The 20,861-nt window shown below is 36.3% G+C and overlaps 1 protein-coding gene across 6 annotated transcripts in view; it reads left to right on the top strand.

Moving 5' to 3' along the window:
* The first annotated feature begins 4 nt into the window (after positions 1-4).
* Positions 5-20,861, top strand: part of ZNF800 (zinc finger protein 800) — a 48,798-nt gene continuing 27,941 nt past the window's right edge. Inside the window, exons 1-5 of one of the 6 annotated variants that reach the window (XM_078059534.1) lie at positions 5-665; positions 1,141-1,259; positions 6,562-6,657; positions 15,668-15,811; positions 19,486-19,623. In XM_078059534.1, the coding sequence (XP_077915660.1) occupies positions 1,199-1,259; positions 6,562-6,657; positions 15,668-15,811; positions 19,486-19,623 (439 nt within the window). In that variant the 5' untranslated portion in view covers positions 5-665; positions 1,141-1,198. Of the gene's footprint in view, positions 666-882; positions 1,025-1,140; positions 1,260-6,561; positions 6,658-15,667; positions 15,812-17,930; positions 20,847-20,861 lie in introns of those variants that run through there. The other 5 variants (XM_036095994.2, XM_078059533.1, XM_036095997.2 and 2 more) reach the window with 5 other exon arrangements.

Genomic DNA, 20,861 nt, shown 5'->3' with positions numbered 1-20,861 from the left:
CTCCGTCCGGGGTCAGTCAGTCGCTCCCTGTCGCTGCGGGAGAGTCTCTGCTTCCCCCTTCCTACCCGCTCCGCGGCGGTAGCTCAGGCTCTTCGGGGAGGGGGAGACAGAGAAAGAGAGAGACTGACTTAATAAAGTTTCCTGAAACAACAACTACTACCAAAAAAGGCCCAAGGTGGGGGGGAACCCCCATTCTTCCCCGCCCCTCTCCAAAAGCCTGAGGGACCGTTGCAGGTGGAGCGGCGCTTGGGGGGGAGCCGGGCTCCGGCGGCAGCCGTTGCCCCGGCGAGGGGCGCCCAGGTCCTGCCCGCTCCGGTTCCGGCTCCTTCGGTGGCGGCGGCGGCTTCTGCGGGGCGGTTCCTCCTGTCAACTGCCTGCGCCCGCGCGCCGCCCGCCCGCCCAGCTCCACAGCGCGGAGGGACGCCGTGAGCCGCCGCCGCCGTCGCCGTCGCCTCGGGCCGCGGAGGGACGTGGTGAGCTGTGGCGCTTCCGCGTCAGCGGCGGCGGGGACTCTTTGGGAGCGCGTCGGGCCCGAACCCCGGTTCCCTTCGCGTGGTGTGCCGAGGCTGCGCCAGGTGGGGCCCGAAGCCGCCTCCCACGCCAGGCTGTCCCTGCGGCTGCCCGGCCTGCCTGCCTTCCTTCCGCCTGCCCGCCCTAGGAGTTAAGTAAGTTGGGCGCACTTGGTTATGGGGACGGGGCTCCGCCGCGGAGACCCCAACGCACGTGCGTGGCGGGAGGGCGCGGCGTGGGCCGGCCGCCGGCGGGAGCCGCACCTCGACCGCCCCTGTTGCCGCGCCCGTCGCCCCGCGGGCCCCGGCGCCGGCCGTGCCCGCCGCGCTCCGCGCCTCCGTCTCCGCGCGCGCCCGCCCGGGCCGGCGAGGCCGCTGCCGCCCGCGCAGCCGGCCAGGCCCTCGCCTTGCGCTGCGCGCCCCAGGCTGCGTTTCCGGGTAGGGCGATGAACCTGTGCGGGAGTTTGGGCTGCAGAAGCCTTCGTGCGTTTTTCTTTTTTAGGTTCTAGAGGAAGGTACGGGTCCGTGGAGGGAAAACGGAGGGCGGGTGGAGGGAACGTATCTGGAAAATATAGCCAGAGCCCCCCCAGGAAGTTCAGGGTGAGTGACGGATTTGTGCTTCTTTCAACAGCCAAGCCGCAATGAAGAGCTTCTTACAGTGAAAGGAAAGTCGGTCTCGCCCACTGAAAATGCCTTTAAGGGACAAATACTGTCAGACTGACCACCATCATCACGGATGCTGTGAACCAGGTATACTCCTTTCTCCTCCAGTTACTTTGCCCTCCGTCAGAGCCACTCTGCCTTGTGTTTTCCTTCCAGTTTTCTTTTCCTCCTGCCCAAGAAGTCATTTCTAAGTAAGCAGCCTATAATTTTCCCCAGCATAAAACTAGTTATGAAGCTAAAAGCTTGTACAAACAAGAGGTCTCCCCTGCTTGATCCCTTAAAAAAAGTACTGCAAGTGTCACCTTCCGTCTTTTCCACAAGATCAATCACTCAGTCCCTTTTCCTTCTTTCGAGGCAGCCTGCAGTTAGTAGTATACCCCCGTGTCCTTTGAATGTTTAAAACTGAAGACAGGGGAGAAAATAGGTAGCTGAATGCTAGTATGTCTTCGTGAAAGTGGATTCATTTAAACTTTTAAAAATTAAGTTTCTTACGCATATTTATTAGGGAATAGTGGTTAAAGCCTAAAAATGAGTTTAGTTGGGCTAAAAAAGTTTGTTAAACGCAGCTTGTTGGAAGAATCAGGTTTTGCTGACTGCAACCTTTAAAAATTTTCTTGCACAGAATATATTGTATTGCAAAATAAAAAATCTGGTTATTTAGGTAGAATACATAAGTATTTTTAGGATAGTTTATTCAGTAGAACTGTTTTTAGTTGGATTTATGGAATGAAAAAGTTCCTTTTTTGAGTCTCTTGAAGAATATTAGAAAACTTTAATCCGATAAATGTGGTATATAAACTTGAGTTTTTCTAGTTATCAGAAGCTTGATGAGTTTTGTCACAAACATTTAGAGGTACAACTTGGAAACATTGAATACATATGTCACTAAACCAAACAAAGGCTATTCTATTCTAGTTTAAAGGCAGGTGTTTATCATTATTTTTGACCTACAAGTTATTAGGACTCTTTATGTTTTTGCTTGTTTTTTTTTTTTTTTGGGAGTATGTTAACTGCTCTAATGTACTTGGTTCTGTCACAGTGGAGTTCAAGTAGAGGACTTTTTAGACTAATGGGAAAAAATGGCAGTGGTAAAGAAGAACTCCCATTTTCAGAAAACTTTGATACACATGAGAAAAAATTTGTACTATGGCCCTATCTCCCCACTGGTTTACTAGAAATCAGTCATAACTTACCTCTGCTAATTATATAGTCCCAGGATGGGATCCAGTTTCTGTTCAACTGCCCATGACCTATTTTCAGCACCCCTGCATACTGCATATTTTGTGTATTTTGTGTGTCATTTATATTTTATCAAATACTGAATGGAGTTAGTTTTGAAGTAGAAGGCTGTGAATGCCTTTTATACTTGTGTTCCACTGACCTTTTATTCTAGTTTTTTATTTGAGAACATTTCAAGTCATTTAAATTGAATTAGTTAATGAAATCATTTTAAATAAAACTACTTACTTAGGAAGAAGTTAATGTGTTCATTTATTTCTTTATTTCTTTGGCAAATTATTATTGAGCACCTATTAGGTGCTAGGCACTGTCCAAGGCAATGGGCATGTAAGTTGTGAACAAAACTGATAAGGTCATTCCCTCATAAAACTTTTGAGTGGGAAGAAATAGACAAGTAAATAAATAATTTGTGACCATACCTTAGTGTATTCTGATAATTAAAGTTTTCTAGAGACTTTAATGTCTTTTTAAGGATGTTTTTCAGAGTTGAACTTTTTAATATGTATTGGAACTTTTTTGCTTTTTTCCTCCCTCATTAATAAGAAATAAGTTGCATTAATTTTAAAAATTAAACTTTCTTTTACCAGAAACTTTTCCAGTACAGTTTATTTTTCAGACTACCAGGTCATAAGTAGTTTGTGTTTCTTTGCTTCTTAGCTAGAATTAAACACTTTCTGAAGATTAGTTTGGTGGAAAGCTAGAAGTTTGTTAACGTATAGAATAGTTAATTGTCATTATTTCAGAGGAAGGTTAGTCCTGTGTGGGAGGATATTTTCAGTACTGCGAGGAATATGTTAGGTTAGTTTTTAAAAGAGGATGTCTTTAGATGGAGGGAAGAAGATGGCATGCTGTTTGAGAAATTCTTTTAATGGGCAATCATCAGAGGTCTAGCCTCTTTTGAATCATGAATAGTGGGGCTGGTCCCTGAGCAGTGTGTTCCTGAGGAGGCCTTGATAGGATGGGTCAATTTATAGTGAAGGGTGGTGATAGAAGCCTGTCGGTGTATGTAAAGTACTTTTCTTAGTTATGTTTTAAGACTGTTTCTTACAGAACTTTTCAAACATTCAAAAGTAGAGAGAATGGTGTAAGGAACCTGTTGTAAGCATCACACAACTCAACACGTCAATACATGGACAATCTCTTTTCGTCTCTATTCTCCCTTCTGCACAGTTCTGTTCTCCACCCTCCTACTACTTCCCTACCCTCTATTATTTGTAAGTAAATCCCAGACATCATAAGCAGAAATTTATTTTAAGGGGCTTTTTTTAAGGTAGGAGAGACTATTAACAAAAGTAGGTATTTGATTCTGGGACGTGTGTTCTTGGAAGGATGTAAAGACAGATGTTAACTTCTGAGGGTTTGGGTGTTTTGATTGGAGGACGATGATGGCTTTTTTCCTAATGGTCGTGTAAACTGATCTTGGGAGGGATGATAGGGTATATGAGAGGACACTTTTATAAAATACTAATATATAAAGTTTTTTAGGGTTGAGAGTATGTTTTCAAATGAAGAATCATTTTTTTTTTTTTTTACAGTGGTAACTACACAGATCTCTATGCTAAGTGGATGTGTCCATGGATAACTAAGCTAACTCTGGGGTTATTTTGAATGGTGTCTCAGGCTGTTGATGTGTCTAGTGGTAGCAGTGTTCTGAAGGTGATTAGGTAACAAAATTTTGCTGTAGCTTTGAAATCAGATGTTCTCATGTGGAAATGGAAGCTGGCGTATTAAGGAAAGTTTTCTGGAGCATTTTTAAATGAGGAAAGGGGACTCTAAGGACAAGTTTCCATTTTTTCTCCATATCCCTCCCTTAGTCATTACTGTTTGTTTGTTTTTTTTAATTTTCCCTTTCTAGAATTCTTGCTACTTATAGAGCCAAACCTTGTTGCTTTTAGTTCTTTACAATTGTACATTTTCTACCCTCTCTTTTGTAGTTATTTTTTTTTATAAACAATCGTCAGTTGTTTTGTACAAATAGTGAAAAGAGATCCATCTAATCCAAATAAATGGTATCATCAGTCTATTTACAAACTTCTGCTATTGCATCTTTAAAGGATTGAATTCTACTTCTCTTTGATTTTGGAAACGGTTTTTCAGTTTTTGGTGTCAGAAAGCAATTGATTTGTACATGATGGTGGTGGTGGTGGTGGTGGTGGTGGTGGTGATAGAACATTTATTGAACATATATCCCAGGCTCTGTTTTAATCAGTTTACCTGCATTAGCTCATTTAATCCTCATACAACCCTATGATTTAGATACTTTTATTATCCCCATTTTAGAGATGAGAAAGAGATCAGAGAGTTTAATTTGCCTTAGTTGTATCTAGTAAATGTCAGAAAAAAAATTCAGTGTAATAAGTCCAGGTCTGGAGTCTTTATATTTTTAATCACTGCAGGTAGTGCCAATGTCAGATGTTCTCAAAATGAGTTGTGGGTGTGTGCATGTTCTTAATTCATTTAAAATTCTCCTAACGTATGTCTTAAAATTGGGAACGTTGTACTTAATAAGATGAGTTGGTCCTGAGACAGTTCCTCCCACTTGTGTACACTGAGCACAAGACTTGAAGCCTTAACAAGAGAATCTAAGGCTGTGTCTATACACATAGGAGAGCAGGCTTTAGCCTCCTTATCAGAAAGCTAAATGCTGCCCAAGACCAGGTCCTGAAGCAGTAGCAGCACACATTTATTGATGTAATCCTCCTTATTTTCCCACAGAGTGGATGATCCTGGGTTAAGATGGTAATAGTTGAGTAGAACATTATAACATATTGAAAAAAGTGAATTAAAGTGACTGGTTTTTCTCTACCAAAAACCATTTCTTTATTTGGTATCTGATGGAAAAACTTCTCCTTTTCAGTTACCTTGTTTCATATCATCATAATCTAATTTATTATATAATTATACCGTGAATCTGAGAATTTTTTTTTTTTAATTTTTATTTATTTGACAGAGAGAGACAGCGAGAGAGGGAGCACAAACAGGGGGAGTGGGAGAGGGAGAAGCAGGCTTCCCGTGGAGCAGGGAGCCCGATGTGGGGCTCGATCCCAGGACCCTGGGATCATGACCTGAGCCGAAGGCAGATGCTTAACGACTGAGCCACCCAGGCGCCCCGAATCTGAGAATTTTGGAAAGCAGACCTCTCTATATGAAAATGAAAATTTTTATTTTTAAAGTGGAAATATTATTTTTACTTATTATAAAAGTGTGTGTGTGTGTGTATTTTAATATGCACACTTCTAAAAGCCCAGGCTCTGAAGCACTAGCGAAGTATGAGGCTGAAAATTAAAATCACCCTGTAAAGTCCACCCTGACAGAACCCTTGTTTTGTTGGTATCTCACCAGACTTTTGTGTTTATATTAGTGTCTGTACATACACACACATAAACCTTAAATTTCTTTCTTTTTGTATCTATTGAAGTATATATTAATATAAGCGAGATCATATTCTTTAACCTGTTTTTGTTGCTCAACAATCTATTATTGACATCCTTTGTTGTTGGTACATGTAGATCTAGATCATGTAGATTTAGCTCATGCTTTCTAACAGCCGTAAAGGATTCTGTTGTAGGGATATTTCATAGTTTATTTAGTCTGGTTCCTATTGAGAGATTTTTAAGTTGTTTGAAATTTTTTCTTTCTTATTTACAGTGCTGCAGAGTGCTGCAGTGAACATTCTTGAACATCTGTCATTCTGCACTTCACTAGTTCTTTCCTTAGGCAGTGAGTGGTTTTTGAGTTTTGCTCTCATAATTGCCCAGAGAGCTGTACTAGATTGTCCAGAGGGTTCTGGAATGGTTTATGAGATGTGGCTAGGACATCATTGCCCTAGAATTTTGATTAAATATAGAGGGTCCTCTTCAAGGGGAATAAAAAGGCAAACATGACGAATATGTAGTAAATAATACCAAAATAGTAAATTTTTGCATTTGAAGCCTTAAGTAGCTTTAATTTAGCCTTGAATTGAGAATAATTTTAGTTATTTTTTTCCCATTATTTCATTTTGCCTTACAAAGATGATGGTGAAGTATATACAAACAAGTGTGATTATCATTAACATGATTGTAGCAAACCATTGTTTTACTTCAATAGTAAATGATTTAAATAACCCTTTTTTTGTGGGGATTGGGGTGGGTGTTTGTCTTCCATGTAGTTTATATCCTGGAACCTGGAGATGCTCCTTTGTTACAGCAACCACTACAGACATCCAAATCTGGTATTCAACAAATAATTGAGTGCTTTCGATCAGGTATGAATGTTTTAGGATGTATTTTTCAATCTTCACATAATAGTTAAAAACTACCTAGAAATCCTTAGAATTAATTGTTAAAAAATATTAAAATGTATACATTGGTTTTATAGAATACTTTTAATTGTCATATTTTTAAAAAGTGATGAATAAATATTGACTTGATCTAGATTCTTTGTCAGTACTATATATTATATATTAATATAGAAATAAAATTATTTAGTATGATTTAAAGAAATATATGTGGTATCTTTATTAGTAATGTGCCTCTTCTTAACAATTTATTGTTATTTTTTGGCATATCTTTGTAAACCCTCAATGGGCACTAGTATCTTATACTGGGTCTTTATAAGCATTGGCAGAGTAGATTATTTATTCAGAATGTCTGAGATGTCACTTGTTCTAGATTAATTACTTTATCGTCTCTGTTTATGTGACTCACCTTCTCCTGTCTAATCCTGGAGTTTCAACATCTTTGATAGAGCACAAGACAGGAAAAATACTTATTCCAGTCCCTGGTCTCTTTGGATACATTTGTTTAGCTTTACTTTCTATTAGATTATTATAACAATTGCATGTATAATAATGTGCAGTTGCAGTCCAATGCTTTAAAATAGGTGTTGCTTACTACATATATATGACTGAGGACTGTTGGAACTCCTTTCTCAGTGAGATCTTAGGTTGCTGTGATTTTTATGATCCACTTATCCACCTTTTGTAGATTTGTCTTCTCTGACATTGCAGACTGTTGAGTCAGATATAAATAAGCAAACACACATGCTTGATGGGACACCTAACTGATGGAAACTTAAAGGATTAGAATATCTTTTGTTATTATTCTAAGGCTTACTATTTTAATGAAAAATTTCTGAGATTAAAAGGAAAAGGTATTTATATGTAACCACTTGTTTTGTATTGATAAATGCTTTGAGGTGCTTGTTTTTAAGTCATTGTAAAGAGAAGTAGCATATATGTGCTTTATTTTAGGATCTAAGAAATAGATTGCTCCTTAATCTAAAATAAAAATTGTTTTTATTTCTGACTTTTTGAGATCTATTTCTTGGATTTTTAATCTATAGTTCTCATGGCATTGCTTTTATGTATATTTAATTCAGTAAGTATTGAGTGTATACCCATGCCTTGCTCATGTTGAATGGTGGTATAACCTATTCTAGGGTGTTTTTTGTTGTTTTTATTTTTGATACTTGCCCTTCATTAACAGAAGTAACTGATAGGTCAGGTTTTCCTATGATAAATACAATTAAAATTTTACTTACTAGGGGCAGTATTTATAATATATTTCTGGCATAACGGAAGAATGGTTAGTTTCTGGTCATAGTAAGAGTTTTTTTAGCTACTTTTAGTAGATAATTCTTTTTGTTCTTTCTCATGGAAATGAAGGTAGTAGCTTTTCACATTTAGTTATGTTCTTTGCTTTAGTTATTCTTTTTCTTTTTTTTTTTTTTTTTAAGAGAGGGAGAGAGAGGGGCGGGAGGGGGAGAGAATCTTAAGCAGGCTTCACACCCAGTGTGGAGGCGGATGCGGGGCTCAACCTCACGACCCTGAGATCATGACGTGAGCTGAAATCAAGAGTCAAAGCTTAACTGCCCAGGCACCCCTATAGGTTTCTTTTTTAAAATCCAAAATTTGGAATGAATAAGATTATTTTATACTACTTCACTTTATTATAGTGTTATTTGATTAAGAAGTTAGAATTGGTTCATCATAAATGCTGTGTCTTGTAAAATATACTTTTTCAAGAAGATCCTGTTCTCAAAATCCGTGTTTAACTTTGGAAGATGAATATTTAGAAATGAAATTAATTGTTTTCCTTTTGCACTGTGCTCATGTCTGTTTTCTGTATTTCCTATTTCTTTACAATCTAAAGAAAAGGGTCTGTGAAATGGGTAAAATGTTCTTTTTTAAATGCCCCCTTCTGACCTTTCAAATTCAAATTTGCCTTCTGAGTTATGTTTTATTTAGGTAAATTCTGAAAATACTATAAATTTAACTCTGAGTACCCAATAATTTAAATTAGAAGTGATTTAGAAATATGCTTAGCAGGACAAAGAACTTACTTTGGATTTAAGAAAAGGAATTCTTTTACTTTGTTAATGTGTCTCAGAACTAAGCAATTTTAATTTCCTCAAGATTGTAATCTCTTATATATCCGTGTAATCTAAAGTTTGCTAAGGTAGTTCTTTAGCACTGAAGTATCCAAGGCCTGGCTGACTGAAACTTTGGGAGGATAGAATGGAAGTTTGGGCCACATGACTTAGGGACGAAGATCCATTCTTACCCCTAAGTTCTTCCTGGTCCCATTCTACTCCCAACCACACCTTCAATGACTCATTCCTTTCTAGACTCTTTCCATTATAGTTGGGTCACACACATTGCATTTAAAGAACTATCCGAAGTCTATGCTTTTGCTCTTGTTAACCTATAGAGGCCAAGTCAGGTGGGACATGAGTAATGTGTTAGGATATCTAGCTTAATCTTTAAGCTCAGATAGTTGTCTTCAGTTACTGTATCATTTCTAAGTGACTCACCTCCTGTCTACACTGGGCTGTCTATGACGTGGTATTAATTCCTACCCAAGCTGGAAGTTCCTGAAAGGCTGAGGAAGGAGTTAACTCATTTTTTTAGGTCTACCAGCCCCACATGTGCTGTACTAACTGCTTGATCAGTTTTGACTTGTTCTCTTTGCTTCACATTTCAGTTTTTGCTTTGGACTGTTTTTCTGTTTTTAAATGATAAATCTTTCTTGACCTCTGATAATCTTTTTATTTCTGGCTGCTTCATTTGTAAATTAATTTGAATAGATTTTTCTTTTTGGAATTAAGTAATATTCCTATATTGGAATAAGTAATATTATTGGATTAAGTCATAAGTGCCTGTGGTTTAAAAATAAAAAGGAAGTATAAAAGGATATATAAAAATACAAAAATAAGTCTCTTTGCTCAGGCAACCACTGCTACATGATTTGTGTGTCTTCTTCCAGAGACCCTGTATACATATACAAGCATATATCCCTCACTTTTTTCCCCAGTGTGAATGGTAGCTGAATCTGCACACTGTTATGTATTTTTGCTTTATTAACAGTACATTTCACTGTTGTTTGACATTTGTCCATAGATAAATACCTCATTTTTTTTTTAGAAGACTGCCTATTTTGCTCCATCCTACAGATTTTGTACTCTGACATCCCTGATGGTTGGATGACTTTGAGACATGCTGTTTGCTCTGTATCCCTGGCTTCTGGTACTATCTTGACTGGGCCCTGCCTTTTGCTAGAGCGCTGCCTTAGCTCTGTTGATCCTTCTAGGATCACATCTGTGACTTGGTGTCTTCAAATTTCTCTCCTTTTTATTGACACTTTTATTTTAGCTTCCTTTCTTCCTGACTTCTCTCCCTGAACTGAAACAGAGTTGTAAGTAACAACAACAAAAAAGTGTACTTCCACGAGACATTTATTAAAATCGATTTAATTGAGCTTAATATTCTTTCTCAGTCTCTTAATCTTCTGGTGGAGGCAAAGGAGCTATTGAATGCCCTACGATTAGAAACAGAAAAATGGGGAGAAAAGAGAAGGATAATTATTTAGTCTGGTATTCAAAACTGGTCTTTCATGTGAAGTTGACATCGTTTTTTTGAAACCTTGAAATATATTGTAAAAAGATAATATGTAATTATCTGTCTATAAAATACTGCTATGTGCAAGGAAGGGCATCTTTTCTGACTCTTAGGGAGGAGTAAATGGTAGTGAAAAATGAGAATTAGCTTTGTGTTGTATTTGCTCTTGTCATTATCATCTTGGGTTTGGTCATTTAACATCTTAGAAGAGTTGTTTGTTTCGTTTTGGTTTTGTACTGTTTAAAACAACATTACCTGCATTTAGTGTAAGCTGTTCCTGGATGGCGATGCCTCAGTCCTGACTCGGCAGACAAAAACTTAGGATGGAAATGTGATTTATCAGGGATACATAAGAGAGTGCTGTATGATATGGGTTTTGTTTTTGGTTATTACACAATAGTAGGAAATTTAAAATCAGACTAGATATTTTTTGGATGAATAAGACAGATGTAGATTTGTTTGATTTGTTGTTCTTACATTCTTCAAAGAATGTCATCTGAGGCTATATTCCTAGAAGAGCAGACATTTATATTAGTCTGGGAACTTCTTAAGGGCACAGATCAGATCCTTCACTCCCATGTTTCCAGTGAATAGCATTGCAACCTCATATTTAATAGGTGTTCAATAAATGTTTGTGAGACTAAACTTAAAGATTCACCAAGTAGGCACTAGAATAATTTTATTCTGCTTCTAAATTTATTGTAGTATGTGGCAGTGTTCCATAATTAACCTAGTAATTTTTTTAAAGGATTTTATTTATTCATTTGAGAGAGAGAGAGAGAGAGCGCACAAGCAGGGGGAGAGGCAGAGGGAGAGGGAGAAGCAGACTCCCGCCGAGCAGGGAGCCCGATGCAGGACTCAATCCCAGGACCCTGAGATCATGACCTGAGCCGAAGGCAGACACTTAACCATCTGAGCCACCCAGGTGCCCCTAACTTAGTAATTTTTTTAACCAACTCTTGCAGGTGGTTTTAAGAAAGCAATTTAAATTTTCTTAAGTTTTCCCTATTTTTTAACCTTTAAGAACTTTTGTTAAGGGATGATCAGTTAGAAATTTCCTTCATATACTGGCCTTGGAAATCAGTTTTGACAGGAATTACAGATTTGCTTGCAGTGTTGAGATGTTACTGTGTTTAAACACTCATGCTAAAAATGATTGAGCTCATGTGTGAATCATCATAAAGCAAGCAGTATACCATTTAAAAATCATTATTGCTACAACTTAAAATGGTCATTGACCAACATATCCATATATTAAGAAAAAAATGAAAGCTTATCTTTGGCACAGAAGAGTTAGAATTAATATCACATCATGTAAAGTGATTGCCATCCATCCTAATGTAAAACTGAATACTGATTCCTTTTGAAAAAAATCTTGTAAACATTTTTCTCAGTACATACAATGTATTTGATATTAAGGAATAGCACATGACTAAACCCTTGATGAGGTTTAGGTAATTTTTACTGAGCACCTATTATGAGAATCTGAAATATTCACTAATTAGTTAATTTCTAGGCATCAAAAGCCTTACCCTTAGTGGGCTGTGTTTTTTTTTTTTTGAAAGATACTGATTAATGATCTATGTGATCAGTAAACAGTGACTTCTAAGATAGTTTTAAAACCCAGTGCAAGAAAAAGTTACTAATATAGGAAAAGGAATAATTAGTAGTAAGATTGCATGGGTCTCTTTCAGGATCCAGGGCAGTGGAAGAACTCAATGTTGCTGTCTAGATGACCATGTCTGTTGTCTCAGGTGATGAAAGTTTTAGCTGTTGACAGAGGCACAGTTGATTGGCTGTGTCTAATTGTTAGTAAGCAAAGCAGTCACAAAATGGTAGCTGATGAGACCATTATGACCAAAGCCATTATGACCACATGGGAAAAACAACAAAACCTTAAATGGTAACTAAAACTAACTTAGGGAAAAACTTCTATTGTCCGTATTTATGGAATGGGCAACATCTTATTTTTCTCATTTGTAAATTGTATAAGTTGAATTAGAAAATCTTTGAGGTCTCTTTTTTGACTTACCAGGCAACTTTATATAGACGAAAAAAAAATCTAATTTATAGAGACCGTTTCCTTAAACATAAAGCTGTCTAGTATGTCATTTAGCAAACCTCAATCAGGCATAGTCCTGAGGGCTGGGAATATAGTGGATGAGCATTAAAGGTATCTTCTCTGTCCTTTTAGAGCTTCCAGTTTAATGGGATTACAGAAAAATAATTAATTACAAGATAGTGGGATAATATAGTATGGATGTATAGGGTGCTGTGGGAGTAGGGGTGAAGAATTTGTAACAAAAAACAGGAATCAGAAGGCTTCCTGGGGGATGCGACTTCTAACCTGGAGTTGTTTTTTTTTTTAAGATTTTATTTATTTGAGAGAGAGAGAGTGAGAAAGAGAGCACGGGGGCAGGGGGAGGGGGGAGTCAGAGGGAGAAGCGGACTTCTCACTGAGCAGGGAGCCAGACGTAGGACTCGATCCTGGGACTCACCATCCTGGGACTTGATCCTGGGACTCCGGGATCGTGACCTGAGCCAAAGGCAGTCGCTTAACCAACTGAGCCACCCAGGTGCTCCGGAGTTTGAAGGATTACTAGAAGTGAGCCAGACCAGGGAAGTGGGAGATTGTTATAGGCAGAGAGAAAAAAAAAACATAGGTGAAGGCCTGAAAAGTGAGAGAGAGAGAGAAACAATTTGGTGAACCCATGGCTATGAAAGAAATTTGATGTACCTGCATCAGCACAACTGTGCTTGTATGTGTGTATGTGTATGTGTAGGTGGGGTGCGGTGGGGGAAGCATTTGTGAATGATAAGATTGATGAGTTAAGGTTAGAGCCAGAGATTTTTTTAGGGGGATGCTATTGGAAACGGATATACACTGTGCTGAATATAACTAGTTCTATAACTAGGACTAAAGAGTATCTCTCTGTATAGATTTTTAAATTTTTAATTAATTAATTTTTATGGTTGAGAGAACCTGGTGGACAAAGTGAGATCTCTGATTTAGGGATGCAGTCTTATATTTTTAGCAGTAACTGTTTTTTATGTATAACCTCATACTTTCTATTTAAATCTTCAATTGAGGGCGCCTGGGTGGCTCAGTTGGTTAAGCGACTGCCTTCAGCTCAGGTCATGATCCTGGAGTCCCGGGATCGAGTTCCGCATCGGGCTCCCTGCTCGGCAGGGAGTCTGCTTCTCCCTCTGACCCTCCTCCCTCTCATGCTCTCTGTCTCTCATTCTCTCTCTCTCAAATAAATAAATAAAATCTTTAAAAAAAAAAAAATGTTCAATTGAGTTCTTAAGTTAAATCTAGTTCAGCTTGTTTTTGCATTCCTCTTCAATCTTTTTTGACTATCTTTAAAGGCAGAATTGAATCTTTAGTATGGGTCTAGCAGGTATTTCAATTTAGAATTAAAGTGTGCAAAATTTTCTATGTTTTCTTCTTACTGGTGCTACACTTACCTATACTTGAGAATTATATGTAGATATGTTAGAGAGGTTATCTAAAATATTTCACATTTAAGCATTTTTTTTCTATCTTAAAATTGATTTTCCCTATATACTCACTTTATGGATCAAAACCTTATCAGAATCTATTCCCTTTCACATTGGTTATAAAAGTTGGAGGTTATGGCAAGTAAAGTAATACTGAATTTTTCTAAAGCTGTCTTTGACGTTGAATAAAGATTTTTATTTATTTTAAAAAAATAAAATATTTTTGTCATCAGTCTACCTCTCATAGTTTGTCAGTCACTTAGGAGATGAACTATGAACTAAACATGTTAGCAGTCTGTTGCCAGTATATTTTGTTATGTGAAGTGGACTAAGAAAGTGCGTGTGTGCGTGTGTGTGTGTTTGTGTGTATGAATTTACTTTTATATAAAGAATAATACTCAGGCTGTCCTCTGAATCTTTTTAAATTTATGTTTTCTGATTTTTGGTAATATGGTTTAGTGCAGTAAACCATTGATTTGGATTTGAGAAATGGTGGAGATGATTTCATTATATTTATTTTTTCCCAGTAGAAGCCCAGATGTGTAATTTAATTTTTCTGGGATTTAGGTTCATATTTTCTTTCATGATTCTCTAAGATAGGTTTGGTTTGGTTTGTTCATTTTACAAGATGGATAGTATAGTGTGTTTACTCTTTAGTAGTCCCAGAGCTTAACAGAGTGTCAAGTACTTGTGGCATGATGGAAGAACACTTTGTACCTAGATAGTTTTAAAGTTTTTTTTCAGGACACATTTGTTTTTTCCTCTTGAAGTCAATATTATTAGCATCTTTTTTATTTGAGGAAATTAAAGGCTAATTAATTAGTAAAGCATGGCAGATCAATTTTGTCAATTTACCTGTGGCAAAAACCTGTAGGAAATAATGATAAAAGATCTTCTATTTGTGTTTTATTCCTGGTGGATGTTTTTATTTTAAAGATTGGATGCTCAATGCCATTTATTTTTTTTCCTGCCTTTTGATCTTCTGTCATAATGCTTAGATTCCCTATATCAGTGGCATTTCTTCAACTAATCTTTATTGAGCATTGCTAGAGCTGAATACTTCGTAGTTGTAAATAAGACAGGTTTGGTCTTGGCTGCTTTGGAGTTTATAATCTAGTGGGGAAGACAGGCTTTAAATTAGTTTAAACTGTAAACTATCAATATTTAATTAATTGCACTTGGAGTGAGTTTTTGAGGGAGAAAGGCTTTGAATAAATTTATAGTGGTATCAAGAGGCCTAAGCAAAATTCAAATTATGGATAAGGATTCTGTACTCTGACACTCAATGACCATAATTCCATGTTGGCCCAGAACCTGAAGTAATTTGAGCTGAGTTTAAAGAAAAGTCACAGGCAATCTTGTGACACAGTTTTGACTTTTTTTAAGGAATCAGGGGAAAACATATTACAGAACTCCATGTTCACGTCTTAATGCAGAAGGGAGCTATAGGAACCAGCCAGAAACTTTGGCAAGGAGTAAGGGGTTGGGGGGGAGGGGCATGTTTAATTCTTCTTTCCCCTTCCAGATCTATTGAATCAGAATCTCTAGAGGTGGGTCATGTACATCTTTATTCCCAGTTTATTGTGATGATCAGCCAGGTGTTGGAACCACTGTTGGGATATTCTAAGAATTGATTGGCTGCTGAATTAGAAAAAGAATATCAATTTTAGCTGTCATAATATCCAGGTGATGATAGAATTTTACTTAGAATTTAGTTTATAACTTAGTTCTGAATACAAATGGTGGAAATTGGCAATGCCTGTATTTTGTTTGCGAAGCGTAATTGCACTTTGGATTGTCAACAGTGGTTGCCCAGTTTAAAAATGTATGTTAAAGTTACCTTTTGTGTTAAGTTTTATTTTCTTTTTTCCTTTAGGAACTAAACAACTTAAGCACATTTTATTAAAAGACGTGGACACTATTTTTGAATGTAAATTATGCCGCAGTCTCTTCAGAGGATTACCAAATTTAATTACCCATAAAAAATTCTACTGCCCACCAAGTCTCCAGATGGATGACAGTAAGTTTTATTCATATATTCAGTTATACATTTTACAGTTAAGTATTCTTATACTGCAGCTGTACGTTTGTGTTAAAAGGGTATCAATAATTTACTGATGGGGAATAAAATTAAATATTAGACTTAATGTTCATTTTCTTAGGTACTTCCATATTTTTTACTTGGGTTTTTCTAAAGATATATGAGGTTAGCTTTATGAGTATATTTATTTATATTAAGATACTGGATATTGTTTTTGAATGTTTATATGGACCATATAGTTTATATTCAGGATTTTTCTAAGTTAAAATATGAGTGCTTTAAAGGGGGTATTGGTATTTTTCATTTTTACTTCTTTTAACAACTTGTTACCTATGACTGATAATTTACTAAGATTATCCTTAAGTAAGTGAGAAGGTTAGAGCAAAGAATGAGTAAATGAGTTGATTTCTTGGGGATGGTGAAGAGCATTAAAAAATATTAACCTTTCTATTTTTTTCTGGGTCTTGATTTGAAGATCAGTTTTGTTCTCAGTGAAATTTATTTATAACTCAATCATTTTATCAGAAATGAGACTGTTATAGGCCGGCTTGAGATCTGAAGTAGCTTTATGTGATGAAGGCAGGTTGTAGGCTAATAAAGTCTTTGTGGAACCGAATGTTGGATTAAGTGTATTGCCTCTGTATGATTAAGTTAGCAGTATATGTAATGGTATTACTTTCTTGCTTTAAAGAACTGATATAAATTCCTTAAAATATTTTAATAAGAAATAGGTTACTTTCATTATTTCTTGTTCAGGGGTTTAACTCTTTGTGGACTTACAAATTACAGAACTTATTTTGTCAGTTTGATACTATAGTTGCATTGTGGAGTTTGTGCACTTTTCAACTTAACTTTTTTGGGATGGGAATGAAATGAAAACTCCAAATATCAAAAGTACTACTTAATAACTAGCATGAAGCTGATTTAAAGTATACTATAGGACATAATTGAAATAAAAATTTCGTTTTTGGAAATCTTTCCTAGTACTGTTAGATCTTATTATACTTGTTTTTATCATTGAGATATAAATGAAAAGGCAGTCTGTAGGGATTAGTTTCAAATCTTATCTTTTAATAAAGTACTAGTAGAAAATTAGTTATATTTCTGGTAGTTATTCTTGTTTTTAGTGTAGAGTTGACTTTTAGAAATATAAATAAATGGATTTGTTGGATTATTGTATACTTTTCTTGGCAATACTCATTCTAGAAATACTTCTGTGAAAGTGTTATCCTTATAGACACTACTTTATCCCTTTTAAATGGGAAGATTACTAGAAGAGCAATAATGAATCATTAATCTTGTTTTCTAAATATCAGATTTGATGCTGTGTTTGTAGCTAGATTTTAGAATTGTATGTGGAAACATAACCAGTGTTAGGTAAATCTGGTATAGTAGGAATATTTGGTTGCCTATAGGGGATGAATTATTGCACAAGTAAATAAAACTAGCTCTGTTTTTGGAATAAATCTATAGTTTTTAATCACTTGTTTGAATGGGATGGTATCATGTTGAGAAGCCCTGTAATAGCAAACACTTGTCTACATGTCATTCAAATATATTCATATTTATATCCTACAAATCTTTCTTTTCCATTTCCATAAGATCTTTAAGTGTCCCTCTCTACAAGTAGATTAGGTTATTATGGATTAAGTTAATACGAATGCTGTTATGTTTTCTAAAAAAAATCATTTTTATATATAATAGTACGTTCTTCATGATGTTTTATCCATCTTCGGTTATGAGAACTTTGATATGCCATTGCTAGGCTGAAAATTTTAGACTAAAAATTTGAAATATTGTTTTAATTGTTTAGGACACTCATGTGCTTATATATTTGGTATTAAGGGCACTTAGGAGTGGAAGTAGCTCTTCAGATTGCATTTATTCCTTAACATTTGTGTACATTGATGAGATTTTAAATTAATTTTAGTTTAATTAATTCTAGTTTTAAAATACGGAAAAGTAGATAATGCTCTTCTAAAAATAAATATAAACCAGTAATAAATTTTAAAGTAGAGGTTCATAATACATTTTTAAATTTTAGAGAGCTAGAGCAGGCACATTATTTCAGATTAAAATGTTGTTTTTTCCTTAACAGACCTTCCTGATGTAAATGATAAACAAAGCCAAGCCATAAACGATCTCCTAGAAGCCATATATCCAAGTGTGGACAAGCGAGAATATATTATTAAGCTAGAACCCATAGAAACTAATCAAAATGCAGTGTTTCAGTATATTTCAAGGACTGATAATCCTACTGAAGTCACAGAGTCAAGCAGTACTCCTGAACAGGCCGAAGTTCAAATACAGGAAACCAGCACTGAACAGTCTAAAACAGTACCAGTTACAGATACAGAGGTGGAAACTGTAGAGCCCCCTCCTGTTGAGATTGTTGCAGATGAAGTTGCACCTACATCTGATGAGCAACCTCAGGAATCACAGCCTGACTTGGAAACTTCTGACAATTCTGATTTTGGTCACCAGTTGATATGTTGTCTTTGTAGAAAAGAATTCAATTCCAGACGAGGTGTTCGTCGTCACATTCGAAAAGTACACAAGAAAAAGATGGAAGAACTAAAAAAGTACATTGAAACGCGAAAGAATCCAAACCAGTCCTCTAAAGGACGCAGTAAGAATGTTCTAGTTCCAATAAGTAGGAGTTGTCCAGTATGTTGTAAATCATTTGCTACAAAAGCGAATGTAAGGAGGCATTTTGATGAAGTTCATAGAGGACTAAGGAGGGATTCAATTACTCCTGATATAGCAACAAAGCCTGGGCAACCTTTGTTCCTGGATTCTGTTTCTCCTAAAAAATCTTTTAAGACTCGAAAACAAAAGTCGTCTTCAAAGGCTGAATACAATTTAACTGCATGCAAATGCCTTCTTTGCAAGAGGAAATATAGTTCACAAATAATGCTTAAAAGACATATGCAAATTGTCCACAAGATAACTCTTTCTGGAACAAACTCTAAAAGAGAGAAAGGCCCTAATAATACTGCCAGCAGTTCAGAAATAAAAGTTAAAGTTGAACCAGCAGATTCTGTAGAATCTTCACCCCCTTCCATTACCCATTCTCCACAGAATGAATTAAAGGGAACAAATCATTCAAATGAAAAAAAGAACACACCGGCAGCACAGAAAAATAAAGTTAAACAAGACTCTGAAAGCCCTAAATCAACTAGTCCGTCTGCTGCAGGTGGCCAGCAAAAAACCAGGAAACCAAAACTTTCAGCTGGCTTTGACTTTAAGCAACTTTACTGTAAACTTTGTAAACGTCAGTTTACTTCCAAACAGAACTTGACTAAACACATTGAGTTGCACACAGATGGGAATAACATTTATGTTAAATTCTACAAGTGTCCTCTTTGCACTTATGAAACTCGTCGGAAGCGTGATGTGATACGACATATAACTGTGGTTCATAAAAAGTCATCCCGCTATCTTGGGAAAATAACAGCCAGTTTAGAGATCAGAGCTATAAAGAAGCCCATTGATTTTGTTCTAAATAAAGTGGCAAAAAGAGGCCCTTCGAGGGATGAGGCAAAACATAGTGATTCAAAACATGATGGCACTTCTAACTCTCCTAGTAAAAAGTATGAAGTAGCTGACGTTGGTATTGAAGTAAAAGTCACAAAAAACTTTTCTCTTCACAGATGCAATAAATGTGGAAAGGCATTTGCCAAAAAGACTTATCTTGAACATCATAAGAAAACTCATAAGGCAAATGCTTCCAATTCACCTGAAGGAAACAAAACCAAAGGCCGAAGTACAAGATCTAAGGCTCTTGTCTGGTGAGGAACAGTTACAGAGTTTTGCTTTTTTCCCCCCATCGAACTAAAAAAATCATTTGACCATAATTTATAGCTGGTTCCATTTTTAACACGTTTGCTTCCATATATCTTATGGCAATGGGAACTGCAAGAGTAATGTGCATATTGCATTTACCTCTTCAGTGACCTTTATTCCAGTGGCTTGGGAACAAAAGTTAACTTCAGAACTTATCTTTCACAGGACAATGCAATATAGTTGTAGGTAGATGGCACAGGGTCAGTGCTTTCCTCCCAGTGTTGTAAAATATATACATTTATATTGGCTTATGTTTACAGTAGAAGTCTTCTGTTTAACTAACTTTGCACAGGTTTAATTCGGTTTAGTGACCTAGTCTACTAATTAATACATTGTAGAAAAAGTGAAATATATTAGAATGAATTTGTGAAGGCTATAATTAGAGGAAAAAAGTCTTTTGAGGCACTGTAATTATTGTAAAAATTAATCTGTGATGGCTAAATAAAGTGCTGCACTCAGAAAAAAAAAAAATCCCCAAATTGAATTTAGAACAATTAGCATTTATTATTTACATTTAACATAGTGCTTCCAGTCAAAGGGGAAACTTTATAGACAAAAGTTTGGATTTTTTTTTTTTTTCCCTTCTCCTTGGGAGTATGCGTTAGTTACTGTTTTTAGTTTTGATCTGTGGAAAAAGTGAATATATAGGTTTCAAATCTTACTTTTCCATTTTGTTTTAAATAGACTTTTTGTGATCATTTCAACATAGTTAATATTATTAAGTAGGGCTTTTTTTTGTTTGTTTTTGTTTTGTTTTGGTTTTTTGTGGTTGTGCGTTGTAAGAAAAGGAAAATCCCTATTGGGAAGAAAGAAAAAAATTTTACTTTTTTAGAAGGTTTTGGAATAAATGTAGATTTTTAAAATGCAATATAAAATAAGGAGTAGACTCCCTATACTTGTTTTTGCAAGTCTCTCTATATTTTTAAAAGTTTACCTTCAGTACCTGTTTCCCTGTATTAAGGCATTTAATATATTTAATTAGTATTAAATTAGTTTTGGATTCAGGTTTTAAAGCAGTATACTTAGTTTGAGTGCTGAGTAGGTTAAATGTTGTGGTTTGAGTATCCCACATTTTTTATTTGTGTGGAAACTTGAGATGAAACCATCCTTTAGAAGTCATTTACTATTGTGTAATTTTAAAAACAAGGTTTTATTGGTAAACTCAAAAGTGTTCATTTATTCC

This window comes from Halichoerus grypus, chromosome 12 (genome assembly GCF_964656455.1).
Source record: "Halichoerus grypus chromosome 12, mHalGry1.hap1.1, whole genome shotgun sequence".
Taxonomy (NCBI): domain Eukaryota; kingdom Metazoa; phylum Chordata; class Mammalia; order Carnivora; family Phocidae; genus Halichoerus; species Halichoerus grypus.
This window is presented reverse-complemented; position numbering and strand designations above follow the sequence as displayed.